The sequence below is a fragment of the Lepisosteus oculatus genome, chromosome 2, assembly GCF_040954835.1.
Source record: "Lepisosteus oculatus isolate fLepOcu1 chromosome 2, fLepOcu1.hap2, whole genome shotgun sequence".
Taxonomy (NCBI): Eukaryota; Metazoa; Chordata; class Actinopteri; order Semionotiformes; family Lepisosteidae; genus Lepisosteus; species Lepisosteus oculatus.
Genome location: NC_090697.1, coordinates 22,283,250 through 22,300,246, shown reverse-complemented (window position 1 = coordinate 22,300,246; position 16,997 = coordinate 22,283,250). Strand labels below are relative to the sequence as shown.

Below are 16,997 nucleotides of genomic sequence, written 5' to 3'. Positions count from 1 at the left end.
GGAGGTCTCCCATCCAGGGACCAACCAGGCTCACACCTGCTTATTTTCAGTTGGCTGCTAGTTGTAAATTGCAGGGTCATATGGCTGCTGTTTTCTATGCACTGATTAGATTCTTCAAACTGTAGTCGTCAGACACACTAGTTACATTTTAAATCATATTTTGTTAAAGATTTCGTGGTTAGAAGTTTGAAAAGACAGATGATCTTACTAAGATACTCTAGCCCTGAAGGGGAGAACAGAGCTGGTTTAATGAGCTGAACAGCTTCAGCTGTTTCAGGGGATGTTCTGTGTAATCTGGATAAAGCATGTACCACTTACCTTGCTAATTGCAAATAATGCGTGTGATGTCAGAAAGCGATCTAATAGAGCCATCTGTCCTCAGCATATTTTTCTTCTGTTTTACCAACAGTAATTCAAATTTTCTACACCTATGTTTTAGTTGAATATTTGCTCTTAACTTGTGTTCTAGGTGGTGTCATCCTTCAGATGAGATATTAAACTGAAGTCCTAAACACTTACTACTTCAGCTTTGAAATTATTGATATGTTATATCAGAACCACATATGCTCATCAGGGCCAGATCTTATCCCTTTCAGAGGACAAGACAGCATGTCTCCCCCCACCCCCAGACAGGGCCCCAATCCGTGGCAGGTATTACCACCAGCAATGTTGGTACCACCATTTGTACTGTTGGGACTGGAGGCATCAGGGTAAACTATCATATTTTAAACTGAACAACCGGGACCACAGTGGGGACTTGAACCAGCAACCCACCATGTTTATACAGTAGATAGTTGATAAAATATAGTTTATATTGTTTTATACTGTATTCATCTTTCTAGCATGACTTAATAACCAGACAGGGTAGTCAAACTCTGAACTTATTAATTTTGTCGGAACAGTACATCAGAAGGTCAAACTGTGCCTTTTATGAATGCAGTTTTAGGATCCATAATATGTTAATACAGACACCAAGACCTCTTGTTTCAGAAGAGTAAGACATACTCACCTAGACTTTCAAAAACATAACATGGGTAGGTGGTCATTTTCACCATATTTTATTAAAAACAAACTGAATAAAACATGCATTTTTAAGACTGACAAAATACATTAGAGGAAGTAAACCAAAAGTATGCATTTCAATACAGTACTGTGAAATACTATAAAATATTGAAATACTATGAAATACTATTGCTGAACAATAATAATTCACCCCTCTTTCCTCAGCATTTTTGCAATGAAAACATTTACATAAAACCAAACCTATACTTAGTCACAGATAAGCATTGAACTCATTGGAAACTCATAAGGAAGGGAAACTATTATGAATTTTGAGCATACTGTGTAATAGCAAAACCTTTTTTTTATTTTTCACGAAACAGTGGAACACTTTCCTAAAACACAAGTGAAAGAAATGACAATATCTTGGCTTACATCCTCACAGATTTATTTCTAGTGTTACAAGTTAAGTATATCCCCTTGGCTGTTATTAGTAGTACAATAAAACTACATAAACTTACTGTTTTTTCATATGTGAATTTGATTGTAATATATGCCTTCTATATATCTAATACATAATCCAATATATACACTATATATTTAGAAAATATTAAGTTTGATTTAAAAGCAAGTAGTTTAGAGTAGATCATTAACTACTGACAATTTCAGGAGATTTGTCTTCCTAAATTCCTAAAGTGAATTCATTTTCACTTAAATTCCCTACAATTTGTTAAGTAAAAATGTCAATACTTACTGTATGTCATCTAACTGAGTAAAATTAATGTAAATGTAATTTCCTCAATAAAGAACTGTGAAGAAGAATGGACATATCTGATTTCTATTACAATTAGACCTTTTGCTGTATTGAAATATTTACTGGTAGTACTTTACATAATCATAACTATTAATAAGTACTTCATACTGTATCTTGATGTAATACATTTCACAAAAAGTGAAAAAGCAATCAAATTAAAACAATATTTGAAAAAATTAATGGTACTGAATAATTCAATAAAATGATAACATCTGAAAAAATAAATTGTATTGAATAATCCAATTAATTTTAATCTATGTATCAGCTACATTGGCCTTAAATATTCGAATACATTTTGATTAATTCAAATTGGGCATGATTTGAGGTATATTATAAAATGAAATAAGAAGCTTTAATGTCTTAGGAAAAAAATTCTATGATATATGCAGACTTACTCAGCATGTTTAAAAGTGTAAACAAATCAGTTTAATATAACTAAACATCCACTTTCAACACAATTCAATCTTATTAATACAGAATCTGAATGTGAATAATCTGTAATAGAGGCTTATGTTACAATACGATTCAGAATGTAGAGTTGAGGTAAAAGTAGAATAAATTAAAAAACCAACATACAGTAATATTACTGTAGGTAATGAATAACAATATAAAGTACCACACTGTTCAGTGATGTTATAAAAATAGTGAAAAATAGTGAATAGTATTTTTTAAAGAAAATAATTATTAACTTAGATTTAACTGACAAAGCACTTTTTTGGAAAGTGCTAAAATTTCTCATGCGTAGCTTTTGCTTTATTTCATGCACTCCTAAATTAAACTCACAAAAATTAGCTTTAAATAAATTTCAGCTTTTAGTGAGCATATGCATTTTAAACTACTGATTACTGCAAAATAGCAATGGGTACCATTCACTGCATTGTTAACAGTTCATTCTAATTTTGTCCGTACTAGTATCTTTTTCTCCAGTTGTAAACGCCATTTGGTAGCATTAAGCAATATTTGTTCCTAAATATCTTGTTATAATGTTAACTAACAAGGTTTTTAAAATATATTTTTAGGATTTGTTTGTTGCCAGGTTGAACCTTTATCGCTCTACATAGTTACACATAATTCCTGTCGGAACTGGAATCTTCTGTGAATCAATTTTTTGGAGAGCAAGGTTAAACTATCTGTAGACTTCAACAAAATCACATGGTGATGTGAAAGTATCAGGTCATATGTATGTGAGACATTAACAGTAAATAGTCACATACAGCTAGTTCTCGATTTATTCACCCTTAATTTGTGTATTTTTGGTTTAAAGCATAATTTGTTCTTCTTGTTTATTCAGGACAAGTTAGTTAGCATATTAATACTAAAACACAGCTCGTGTTTTACTGTTTACTGGCATGGTCAGTAACAGGGACTTGACAGAGTGTTTGAGATATTATTTGTGCGCATCAGTTGTGCATAGGAATGAATCATACTGGTGACACAGGCAACTGGGCAATCTTCGTCTAAGTGTTCTTCCTACACTGTTCATCACTCTTCATCTCACACTTACTACATAATTCTATGATACAGTATATCTTTAGTGTCTTGGTCTGTACCTTATGATTCTATTGTATAAAATCTACAATAAAATTAACACAGCTTTAAAACAATGTAAGCTACTATGTGTGAACAAAACAATTTAATGCAAAGAATAAGTAAAAAGACTCATTAAAGTCATTTAAAAAATGAAACCATTAATACTCTTCTACAAAGCTAAATAAGGATCATGATTTTCAATATTACCAGACTTTTAAATACATTATCATTTAAAACTCACCAAGAATAAAAGGACCTAAATAGAAGCTTTTAGTTTTAAATTTATGTATTTTGATTCATGCATCATTTTTAGGAACACATTTACTACTGTACTACTGTACCTGTACTGCCATTCGATAACACTTTAAAATCTAAAAGAATACTGGTCAACCCTTTGATCTGACTAAAGAAATGTATCTTTGTTTCTTTAAACTTACAGTATGACACTACAGTATGCAGGGATAATCACTGTCTGGATTTACTGAAATCCAATCAGCATTCTTCAAGTCAATATTTTAGGAAAAAATAAACAAATCAACAATTAATAATTTATCATTCAACTATATAATATATAATTATATATTGTATTCAATATATACTTTAAGAACAAATAATCATTTAGGAATAAATTAAGGAATACCATGTGTTGAAGATGGAGATTTTCTCTCCACATACTGTAACAATAACAACAATGAATGAAGAAATACTAGTTTTTGAAGTGGAAGAGAACATTTTCATTCAATAACAATTTAAAGCAAACGAATAAAGCAGGGACAATAAAAGTAGGGTAATGCTCACAAAACAAAAAAAAAACCAAGGGCTGGATTCGAATCTGTTTTCATGTGTCTACAAACTGCTCGAATCTACGCTTAAATAACTAGTAATGTATCATAACAAGTACAGTGCACGGCAGGTAAATAGGAGATGTCTAACTTGTCTCACTAAGATGTTTCATTTAAAGAAGTAAACTTTGAAAGAATGTTAACCTGAAATTGTTTCATTACGCTAAACTGTACAGATTGTTGACGTCTCTTGCTTGACTAAACATACAGGCTTGCCTTTTACAGTACAAGATTTCAGTTAAGAATTTGCAAGCACAGAAACAGTCATCTGCTATAAACTCAAGTGCACAAGTTATCAAATTTATATTTTCAGTCTTAATGTTTCATAAATAAAAACATTTTAAATATTCTTTATTATATCTGTATTTCTTCCTGCAATGTTTCTTCCTACAAAGGTGGCTACACAACATTAAAAATAAAGAGGCATTAAAACATTTGAATTGTCAAACGAGAAAAATACACTACATAAGAGAACAGAGTAACAAGAGAGAGATTTTCCCTTTATGAACCAGTCATTACGTTACATTGAAATAACTAAACGTACCTGTATGAAAAGCATTTTAGAAATTAATTAGGAATCTAATTCCTGCTTTCCAAAAATACCAAAACAGAGATTTCTTATGGCACATTAACAAAGAACATCTATCATTCATGGTGGAGCTGTATGCAGGAATTGCTGATTCCATCTTGTTCCGTCAGTTTAAATCCTGTTCTCATCTTAAAGGTGTCAAACAAGTTCGTACCTCAAGACAGAGACTGTAATTGAAGGCTATTGTAAGAAACAGGAATTAGGCAGAGATCGGGAAGCCCCTACTTGATATTCTTCAGCAGTGAGGTACGGGCATTAACCACAGCCTTGAATGCATCCTCACTCCCTGGCGCCACACATTTGTCAGGATGCAGCAGCACAGCGAGCTTCCTGTATGCTTTATTAACCTCCTCCCTAAAAAACAAACAGGACCCAGGGTTTCAGCGTTAAGAAAATATAACCCCATAAAGTACAGACACCAACAATTCACATTTTGGTCCTGGACATAAAGCACGCTCATGATGCACAAGCTTTGAAAGGTAATGTGGTCCAGTACTAAATAGAATGAAATATCACTGGTATTTCACTATATTGTACTTAGCTACTAATAAGACTTCACTGCTTCTCATTTTGCACTGCCCTTATTTGTAAATCAGGATAGGACACAAACAATTAAAAGGACCAACATATCGAGTAATTTCAAAGAAATTAATACTTAAACACAATCATTATCATCACATGCACCTGCAATAATCTGCTGCTCAAAGACATTGACCACAGAGTATTTCTGCAATGTGCAGCATGTGACAGTGCCCTGCATTGTATGTACAGTATTTGTGGCGTATCAGCATTTTGATGGGTGGATGGGCTGGGGCTCTCAGTGGAATAAAGAGAGCTAAGTCTGGGCTTGCAGCCAGGGATTTGCAGAGCAGAATTTTGCCTATGACCAGCACCTGCCCTCCTGCAGGATCTTGCAGACAGACTGAAACTAGAGTCTCCTGTAATGGCTGATTTACTGTAATTAGTTCCTGTGTTTTTGTATGTATCCCCTCCTGTGTCCCTGAAATTTGGACCTGCTTAAGAAGAGGGTTTAGCCCCACAACTGGGTTCCAGAGCCAGTAATGGGACTGCAATGAGTCTGAGGATAAATGCCTGGACTCATTGCATTTATAAATATTATTTTTTAATACTAACTATTCACCTTCAATTTCAAAAATTGATTTTATTTCAAAATTGATTTCCTTTTGGTCCTAGCTAGTTAATACTACTGTATATAAGAGCTACACTTGCTTTTCATGAAAGGCTAATTTTGACTTTTCAATAAATACGATTTTCTAAGTATTTTTAAATCGATTTCAATTTTGTTAAAAAAAATCAGTTAAAGGAGTTGTGTCAAACCCCCTCCAAGGTGAACATGCCTACAGACTCATGTCAGTAAGCAGAATTAACCTTCTTTATTCTGAATACATAAGCACTATACAGCACGCTCTAAGGGGGAGACATGCAAAGTAGATTTTCTTCAGTGACTCTGATGAAGCTGTTCCTTAGTCTCACAGATGTTGTGATAACAGATCATGTATTACTGCAGCAAAAAAACTGTTGTAAATTGACACCAGTGATTACCCAGAGGCCCATAAGGTAATGGGATTCTTGTCCTCAAATCACTTAACTCACAAACACAATTAACTCCGTGTCCCAGGAAAATCTTTATGGCACAGGATAGTATTGGAACCTTGTTTTGGTTACCTAACCAGACTGCATTTATATTGATAAAAAAGGATAAGCATATAGTATAGCCAAAAGAGATCACAAGGCTGTACAAGAAGAAGAGCTTCATCGCACAGCTGTGACAACCTCAGCCCTGCTTTCATTTTGGCTTGGAGCACTTCCAAACAGTGAGGCTAAATGACCGTCTATCCACTTGTGCGATGCCTGTGTAATTATTAACATGAAAGGATTTGTTTGGGATAGAGCACAATTTCATCATCTCTAGTAGTCCTGTTCATGCTAAAAACAAACAATTTTAAAATACTAGTTTTTGTTTAAGCATGATTCAGAAATTGCACCACCTCAATATCGGTTACAACGTTAGTTTGAAAATAAACTGGTAAAGAAGAGCGGCATTTATAAAGAATATAACTTATTATTATAATCATCCAGGTGGCTGCTACACATTGGAGGTGCAGGAGGGGATCCCCATTACCTGTGAAGCACTATATTATTATTAACTTTGGATTACAGGACATTTAGGGGACAAAAATGTTTTCCCATATACTGACTGAGCTCTTACACAGCTGAGACACCCAAGTAGCATGTCTATGCTACCATGTACACTTCTGTTCAATAAACAGCATTGGCTGTTTTTAAATAGAGCAGGTTAGTAATAACAAGAAAAGGAAAGTAAAAAACGAGAAGGTAGAGATTTAAGAAATGTCACACTGTCTTGTTTTACAAACAGTTCATATTCAATTCATATGATATAACTTTGTACCTACGTAGGTGCTCTCTCTTACCGTGTGGCCCCTGGCTTGACACCCAACATGTCCCAGCTGTCCTTACTGCTGCGAATTCTGCGAATGGTGTCAGCTTGCTCCCGGGTGAACCCCACGTTGACCCCAGATACTGGTCGCCGGCCCCCATTTTCACACATGTCCACGATTGAGGAAAAAAAAGCCTGGGGAAAAAGACACTATTGACGAGACAGATATGCAGCTCCTCATTTCAAAATTGAGACTACAGTGCCTTTTAACCTGCAATTTAATCATTAAAGCTGTAGAATTTTAGAATTAACGTTATTTTTAGGTGAGGGACAAGCAAGAAAAAGGATCTGTTTAGAAATGCTGTCTCTTATTCTCAGAGCCAAGGACTGATCCAACTATGAACTGTCAACAAAAGATGGTGACAAAAGATTGCAGAAAAGATCCGTGAAGTGACAGATTAGGGGAGGTAAGGAAATACAGAGCTCAGTACTGGGAGGCAGCATGGCCCAAACAATCAATGAACTACAGCACATGTGAGAGTGTTAAATTACCAAAAGAGAAGGCTGGGGAGGCTATTGACACAGGTGGAATGTATCCATACCTGGAACATCTCACTAATTCCCTCTCCACTCTGTGCTGAAGTCTCAAAGTAATGGAAGCCCCGACTCTCTGCCCACAATCGTCCTTCACTCTCGTCCACCACACGGCGCTTCGTCAGGTCAACCTGAAACACAGCAAAACTGTAAGTGACATGAGGATATGAGTGGAGTTCAGACTGAGACAAAGACAAACAATCCCTTTTCTTTAAAGAAACTCTTAAAACAACTCGGTGTCTTTTACCATTTTTTTTTCATTCAACACAGTTAAATCAATAGTACCTGCACTGGTAAGCAAACCTAAAATTCTGCAACAATTAAAAAAAACAGCATAAAAAGTTTCAAACAAAATTCACAGTAAGTAAATATCAATATTTCCTGAAAATATTTCAAACATACAGTATCAAAACAAGTTTTCCTTTGAAGACTGTACTTTATCTAATCTTGTAATCCAGAGTTTTAAAAAAAATATATATAAAAACTGTGGCCAAAAGTCCACAATTGTCTTTTGTTTTTACAAGGGAACTCACGCCCAGTAGAAATTACTCTAATATTCAGAAAATATTAATTATGAAATACAATTTGGATTTTACAAGTTCTTATGCTGAGAAGCTATTTTGTTAAGATAATGCAATACAGGAAAGAGGATATTATTGAATCACAACACACCTTGTTGGCACACACAACAAAAACAATGTTCTCCATATTGGCGTGTGAACCTAGCTCCTGCTTCATCTCACCCAACCAACTGTCCAGGGAATCAAAACTTTCTTTTGAGCCCACATCATAAACCAGGATCACCCCTTGAGAGTCCTTATAGAACTCGTTCCGCACCTGGGGACAAAGAACAGCAGGAAGCAGAAATCACTGATTTTCATGGGCAAAGATTACGAGTTAGAAAAATGTAAAAAATAGTTTCATTCACTGTTTACTGTGTACTTGTTTTTACACACTATATAGTCTCTGTTGCCTTCATTGTTCTTTACTTTTTAAAATAAACCCTTTATCAACTTTTAACTATACGTTATCTTATGACTATGGTCTGTTTTATACATGATAATACTGTAATAGTGAAGTATACACATCATTCATCTTTACAACTAATTTTAACTTACTGTAGGTGAAACCTGTGATTTATTTAAAATGTGTTGCTGCTCTCAAAACTGGTAGGTGCTGCAGATCATCTGAAATCTGCTAGACATATTTCATTGTTTTTAAAATAAAATTCTGACAGGATCATATTATACAGATTACATTAAATAAATTTGTAAATTTATTCAGTACTTGGAAATAGTAACGATTGACTTAAACGCATTGATTGTAATTACTAGTCATGAAAAATGTATAGTAAACTAATTTTAACAGGTTCTATAATGTCTGCCTGCAACATGACTCAAGTTCTACTCTGTATGAAATATTTAACGTCATTATTGTACCACTATCATTAAAAACGTCCTTGTGGAGAAGACATTGCTTTCAACCTACTTTACAGTTTTTATAAATCATGTTGAGGTCATTCATTAAGCAGAGAATGGAAGAGAAGTGAACTGACAGCACCTCAAATTAATTAAGTCTGGAACTAACTGTCATTGGAATAAACTGAAACAATGAATAATACATTTGAGGGAACAAAGTAGAGATGCTAAGCTTTTTGACCAGCCAAAGCAGTTGCGATTGTAAGTGAAAGTCAGACAAAACAAAAAAAAATTCAGACAAAACATTGAATAATCTGACTTGAGAATAATTTATGATTAAAAAGCTGTTTCTTATACTCCCCTTTAAAAGCTTTGCTGCATTTTATTATAATTTTGTATTTAGCAGTTTATACTGTATATTTCGACTGATTGAAAAACAGAACACAGCTCACCTCATAAAAGAAAGGGTGTCCTGCCATATCAAAAATGTTCACTTTGATTTCTCTCTCTCGCACTTGGACCCTAATCAATAAGAAGAAAAAGACCATTCCTCATAAATTGGACAACCACACCTTTATGGCACCTATCCCATTCCACTCAGTGTTAAAAGGGAATTGGACATATAAAAGTTCAGTCTTAAGAATGAACTATATTTATGCATTTAAAATACAGTTTAATCCATCGGATGAATGAATATCCATAATATGGAGATCATAATCCATCTTTTTTCTGACCACTTCATTCAATTCAGGGTGCTGGAAGCCAATTAACCTACCAGTATGTCTTTGGACCTTGAGAGGAAACTGGAGCAATCCGAAAAAACATCAACATGGGGAGAACGTACAAACTCAATTCAGATAGCAACCCAGGTTCAGAACTGGACCCAGGGCCCCCAGTGCTGAGAGGCTGCACTGTAAACCACCGTGCCACCAAGCTGCGCATGTATAGGTCATGGGTTTGAGATTTGGTGTACTCAGAACTTGTAAATTTCACATATACCATACCAAGTCAATCATTTCTTGATTGCCAGATCCCTCCAGACTTTATAGGCATTTCTTAATTAGCAATTGTTTAAAAGCTACAAAATGCGATTTGACTTCTCATACAAATGATTTGTTAAATTGCTCAATTAAGATCAGAAAGGCAATGGACGGCCTTCAAGGAGTAGAGTTGCCTGTCCCTGGACTAAACATTTAGCTCAAACATAAATGACCTCTGAAAGTGAAATAACTCAATTTCGGTTAACTTACTTCGTTACACCATAGTCAATTCCAATTGTAGCAAGATACTTGGGGACAAACCTCTTCTCACAGTAGCGCTTAATAATGCAGCTCTGAAAAACAGAATATACAGTTGGTGTTTGGATGTGACTGGGTTAAACCTAAATGTTTATATTTTTATTAGTGTTCCAGAAACAATTTCAGTTGAACTGCTTACATTCAAAAACACAATCTGCTGTATGGATCCACACTAATTTCAGACATTCACACACTCACAGAGGAATCAGTAATTGGTTACTGATCCATCCATCTATTTTCTAAGCGCTTTATACAGTACCCAGTTGTTGCACGGGACCTGAAGTCTAACTTGGCAAGCAACAGGGGTGAGGATACACCGGGGATGGAACGCCAGTCTAACGCAGAGAAGACACAGACAACATGCACACACTCACATTAGGGCCAATTTTCACAGGAGCCAATTAACCTCCCAATATAATTGGTATTCATTTCAGATTTAATTATTTATTCGTACTGGAATACTCCACAGTCCTCCCATAAGTAGGAAATAAATATTTCCACAACTATAAGTCAATTGTTCCTTAACTAAAACCTGGAATCAGCATTTTTGTGGCCCAAATTACATGACTGTTTTCTGTAGACTTTGTTCTGCCAAAAGTATTAACAATTAACAAAATCAATAAAATACTCCACCGTACTGTAGATTCCCTGGATATAAAACTCTGAATCTCACTGCCAGGCCAGCTCCTCTTCTACCCCATATTTCTATCAATTGCAGATTTCAGGTTTTACTTACTTAAGCATTAAGATATTCCCTAATTTGACCAGAAAATTATTTCATGAAGAAAATATGGCAGAGGCCTTGAACAAAATTAAATTACATTTAACTACCCAATCTTCCTTACATTTCTTGGTAGAAGAAAATGTTCTTGCATTAATTATTATTTTCTATTATTCCTATTTAACTCTCACCACAAAATCTCCAACAAATTACATTATAACTACTTTCATTTGGTGGGATAACTAGACAGGAGTTCTCTACTATACACTTTTCAGATGAAGGTGTTTAAGATATACTGTAGTTAGATTCCTGGATTCATGAGCTTAATGATGACTAATGAGTAAGCTTTAATTAAGCCAACTAGACGTAAGGATCTTTTATTTTGTGCTTACTGAGGCAGGACTGTCTCCAATTATTGCTAACTCGCTAGGTGTTTGGAAGAAAATCACTTTCTTTGTAGACCACAAAAGGTTCATAAACTTTCACTGATTTGGAAAACGTTAATCTCCTTAGTGGGTTCTCACCTTTAACTACCCTTCCTGGTCTTGAACTAACATTCACACTGTCTGTAACTTCTTTCATAACAATGGTCTGTATATATCTCAGGATCGGAAATCTGCTCCCTCCTGGGTTTTCCTATTTCATGTATCTTGACTCTGCTCAGGTCAGTGGGGTAATGGCAAATCCAACAAAGCATTTAATTGACACTGCAAAATGTGGTTTAGAGATTAAACAAAACTGAAACAAAGTTTTTTAAAAGTTCAATCTATTTAAGACCTAAAACTGGGATATGTAACCCAAAGTAAAAGACCAAAGCTACTGTACATTGGAGGACATAACATGAAGAAAGTGAATGTCCTTGAATGAACCAGTCAAAGTGCTGCCTTGAATCTGTGACTTGTTGCACATTAACAATCTCTAACTAAAATGACAAAGAAGGGGTGCCCATCACCTTCAGAAGAGAGAACACCACCACAATACAAAACAGTAATACCTATCCAACAAAACTACAAAATGAACTCTGCGGTATTTATATAAAATATGTTATCTACAACACACAAAATAACAATTCATACTACGTTGCCTTTCTATGTACAGGACCTGCCCAAATGTTAAGAACTACGAAAATTAAAAAAAAAATCAGAATAGCAAAGATAAACTGCATCGCATGACTTTGGCTCAAAGATAACTGTGTTGAATTTAAATCAAACTAAACATACAGGCATGCACACCTTCTACAGTACATAAAGATTTCCAATGCCAGCTGAGGCCTTTAATTGATCTGCTTGATTGTTTGGATTTCTGGATTACTTGTTTCTGAACTCAGTCCTTGGATTCCATAAAATACCCCACTTCCAGAGTACTGTTCCCAGCAGCTTGTTATTATTTTATGTCTAAACAGCTCTTAATAGGTGATAAGTTTCTGATGAAAAGACACTAGCTGCATTTACACTATGTCAATCTTTCAAGCATCCTCCCCTCCTTCTGCAAACGGTCCTTTCCTTGCATTTAATGCAGAAAACTTAAATGAGGCCAGTTCTGAAACCCATCAATTGGTACAGGATTGATATCAATTTCAAATCCCATTAAACTTTTCAAGAGTGGAATTTTCAATTAAAATGTGCCCTAAATGGAAAACTGCGACCCTTTACCCTGTGATCATGGCTGTAGCCAACATCAGAAGCCCCCCAGGACTAGTTAGCTAGAATTAGGAACCACTCTAGCTAAACGTCCCCTTTACAAATCATCGAAGGCCTCTATAGTTTGAGAATTCGTGATTTATTGTGGATTTCCAGACTACTCACCTTTCCCACCTCCGCATTGCCTAGACTGATCACTTTTACGCGTAGAGACTTTTTATTCTCACGTCTTTTCTGCAAATTCGTCTCCATGGCTCCGGTTTATTACCTCGTTGCTTAAAATAAAAACATCCACCGATTTAAATTTAACAGATTATGGTTTTGTGAATTCAGGATAAAATTTCGGTACACTTCTACGCGAACCGCAGCCAATACATTGCAACAATCTGATCGAAATTTACTGAGCTGCTTTTACTGAACCTCAGAATAGATCAATACGGAAGGTGATTAAAAAATGAAGGTGCAACTACCAGTCTTACCAGTAGTTAATAAAGACAATAGCCTTAATGAATCCATTCATTTCGACTTTATATACTTTAAATAATTACATTAAATTCCTCGTATACTGTACTATCATACTAAACCGTTAAAAGCCGAAAAGCTAATTTGCAGTTAGAAAATCATTTGCGTATTTTTGTTACCTGTAAACATGTCTGCTTGTATATCTACGTAAAATTAATACTTTTATAAAGTGATACTGTAACTATCGAATCTGTCATTTAAATGCTCTTCTTGTGATCCGCAAATGAAAAAGTCCGTTCTATCCATATTATTCCTATCAAAATCCTATTTGTTTTTTTCTCTCTGCCTTTTCCTGTATGTGACCCATCAAATTTCTGATTCCAGTCAGCAGATTCAACATAAACAGACGTCGGTCAGTACGCCAAAACTATTTTAAAATTATTAAAAACAAGAGATTTGTATTATATGACAAAGCTTATTTAGTGATTTCTATTAAGATTGTTGGTAAGTTTTTAATTATTTTAATATATTATAAAAGGCGTGAGTTTCTATGGTAACAGCAAACGCATCTGTCATTTTAAAAATGAGAATTGCAGTTTCGTTGTGTCAAATAAATGGAAAGCTTCTGAGACATTCGACGACCTGAATATTTTCATTGTAATATGAGTTCACTTATTAAAATCTTGTGAATTCAATGGAGGAGCAATTCACAAATGCATTTATAGATTCAATTGTTTCATTACATCAGGTCCCAATTCAGCAACACAAAATCTCATTAAACTCATTGTCACATTATTTTTAACTCATTAGGGTCGTCTTTGTCACAGTATTATTTTTATTCAATTCTCAACTATTAGCAACTTTGTTCATATCCACATTTAAAAGTCACTTTTATAAAGCGATGAGGTAATATCAAGACATCTCAAAGCACTTAACCATCAAGAGTACACAGAAACAACATACAGGTACAGTGACACATGATGACTAAGATAAACAAAGTATAATTTCACATACGGTTCCTGTTTATACAAAATCAGGGTCTTCAAGCTTTACAAAATTTATTTTGAAATGTCTTTTTAAAACATGCGGACTGGAAGACTTGTGCAGTCTCCTGTAGAGCACACAATTTAGACCCATAAAAATAAAATAATTCCTAGAATGTATACTGTATAGCACTTGTCATTTCAAAGGATTCTAAAGAAGTTCACATAAAAGGGAATTCATTTCATCCAGCACTGAAGTGCAGCACCCACCTGAGTGAGATTGCCTCAGCAGGATGTGAGTGATGAGGAGCATCTGGAACCGAGTGACGATTGAGCAAAGTACAGGCAGAACCTAGATGAAATCATTTGAGTCACCCAAAAATCTAAAAATCCATCTATCCATTCTCTAACAGTTTTATACAATACAGGATTTGTTGGGACGCTGGAGTCTATCCTGGCAAGCAACAGGCACAAGGCAATGATGCACCCCGTATATGAGATAAAACACAGACACACTCACACCAGGGCCAATTTTCACAGAAGCAATTTACTAACCAGCAATTTTTGGACTGTAGGAAGAAACAGGAGCATCCAGAGGAAACCTACATGAACACAGGGATAACATACAAACTCCAAACATACATAATCCCAGGTCTGAAACTGAAGTCAGGGCCACAGCACTGTGAGGCAGCAATGCTAACTACTGCCCCACAGTGTCGCCTGAATCTAAGATTTGGTGAACAATTTAAACTGTAGCAAGACACTGAATACTGAACCACAAGCCCAAAGCCACACTGGAGTGAGTTTCCAAGAAGATATTGATGTCCTTGAGTGGCCCAGTCCAAACCCTGACTTCAATACAATAGAAAATCTATGATGTGACTTGAAGATTACAGTCCATCAATAATCCCCCAAAAATCTGATTCGTCCTATTGTCCAAAACTAGGGGAGACCTCCAAAAATACCGACAACAGTAACTCCACCAAGTACTAACGTTGGGAACTGAATATTCATGCAATCGGTAAATTTCACTTTTTATACATTTTTATGTGGTATTGCACAACATTTCATTTAGCCTCCTTTAAGAGGAGGAAAGGACATGTTTACATCCTTATAGATCTGAACAAAATCAATTTTGAAATAAAATTGAAAAAATTACATATATTACATGGAATTAATCAAAATGTGCTATTATTGATGAGGGGTGAATACTATTCAAAGGCATGGTACTGTATATGTCTTCTTTCATATTAAATAAGAACAATTGTTGTTTGTCACTGTTTTGATGTAACAACAGAAATATTGGAAATTGCATCTGCTGTGTTAGGTGTGATCAGATCTTTTTCAGTCACTCTGAAGGAGGTGTTGTTGGCATCATGCTCAACACATACGCTGATGTGAAAAAGAATGTATACCCTCTTATGATTCTATTCTAGTCCTCACCAAGTCCTAACAGTAGATAAATCTAACCCTATGTGACAAATAATACACACAAGTTGTACTTTGTCAATGTTGAACAAACAAATTGGCCAAGATTCAGTAGTACTGTGTGAAAAAGTAAGTGCTCCCCAAGATTTGGTAACACTTGGAACCTCCTTCAGCAGCAATAATTTCAAGTAAACATTTTCTGCAAGAGTTTACCAGTCTGTCACATCGCCTGGCCCACTCTTCCTTACAAAACTGCTTCATTTCAGTGATGTTGAGGGTATTCGTTTATGTGCAGTCCCAACAAAGCATCTCAACGGGGTTGAGATCTGTACTTTGATTTGGCCATTCCAAAATCCTGATTATTTTATTTTTCAGACATCATTTTAAGATGTACTGGTATATTTTGGAACATTATCCTGTTGCACTATTCACTTTCGGCTAAGCTTTAGCCATTGAACAGACGGTCTCACATTTTCCTCTAGAATATGCTGGAACTATATACAGATACATTCATGGTGGACTCTATGATTATGTAAAGCAGGACCAAATCATCACCACTCCACCACCACACTTGAAAGTTGGTATGAGGTTCTTGTGGTGATATGAAGTGTTCAGTTTTTGCCAAAAATGTAATTCTGCATTTAAGCCAAATAACTCCTCTTTGGTCTCATCTGTTCCAGAAGTCCTGCAGTTCATTCAGGTGCAATTTTGTGAACCTAAGCTATTCTTTTGAACATTCAAAGGGAGAGAGGGAGCTTTCTCTTGGTTACTTTCCTACAAAAGCCTTTCTTGTTTAGTAATTCCTATTGGTAAAATAATTAACTCTAACATTTACCATATTGACAGAGGCCCGTAGATCCCTGGATGTAGCTCTGGAGTCTTCTCGATCTCTAGGAGAATCAAATGGTCTGATCTCTGGGTGAGGACTCTGGAACACCCACTCCAGCAGATTTACACATGGAGAAAGTTCAAGATGGTGGCCAATGATTTTTCTCACTGTGAAATGATGGACTTCATATTGTTGAAAAAATTGTTAAAAACTCTTCCTAGACTGATGAGCAGCAATATTTTTTTTTTCTCTGAGAATATCTTTTGACCCAGGCATGATGTGTTACCACAAACCCAAATGCTTCAGGCCAAGCTGCCAGTTTCTGATTTTATATACAGGTGGAAAAGCACTTCCTGATTATTAACTAATCATAGGCACTTGTTTAGCAGCACCTGATTCTCATTAGGTCGGAAGCAATAAGGGTGCACTTT

The 16,997-nt window shown here is 35.3% G+C and overlaps 1 protein-coding gene across 1 annotated transcript; it reads right to left on the bottom strand.

The window, feature by feature from the left end:
• Window positions 1–1,042: 1,042 nt before the first annotated feature.
• dnajc27 (DnaJ (Hsp40) homolog, subfamily C, member 27) lies at window positions 1,043–13,696 on the bottom strand. The gene is made up of 8 exons (XM_006626048.3): window positions 13,506–13,696; window positions 13,030–13,139; window positions 10,456–10,538; window positions 9,658–9,727; window positions 8,460–8,624; window positions 7,796–7,918; window positions 7,228–7,388; window positions 1,043–5,128 (listed from the first exon to the last, which is right to left on the bottom strand). Exons 2-8 carry the CDS (start codon window positions 13,114–13,116, stop codon window positions 4,996–4,998), a joined length of 822 nt encoding a protein of 273 aa, XP_006626111.1. The 5' UTR covers window positions 13,117–13,139; window positions 13,506–13,696; the 3' UTR covers window positions 1,043–4,995.
• Between the last annotated feature and the right edge of the window lie 3,301 nt (window positions 13,697–16,997).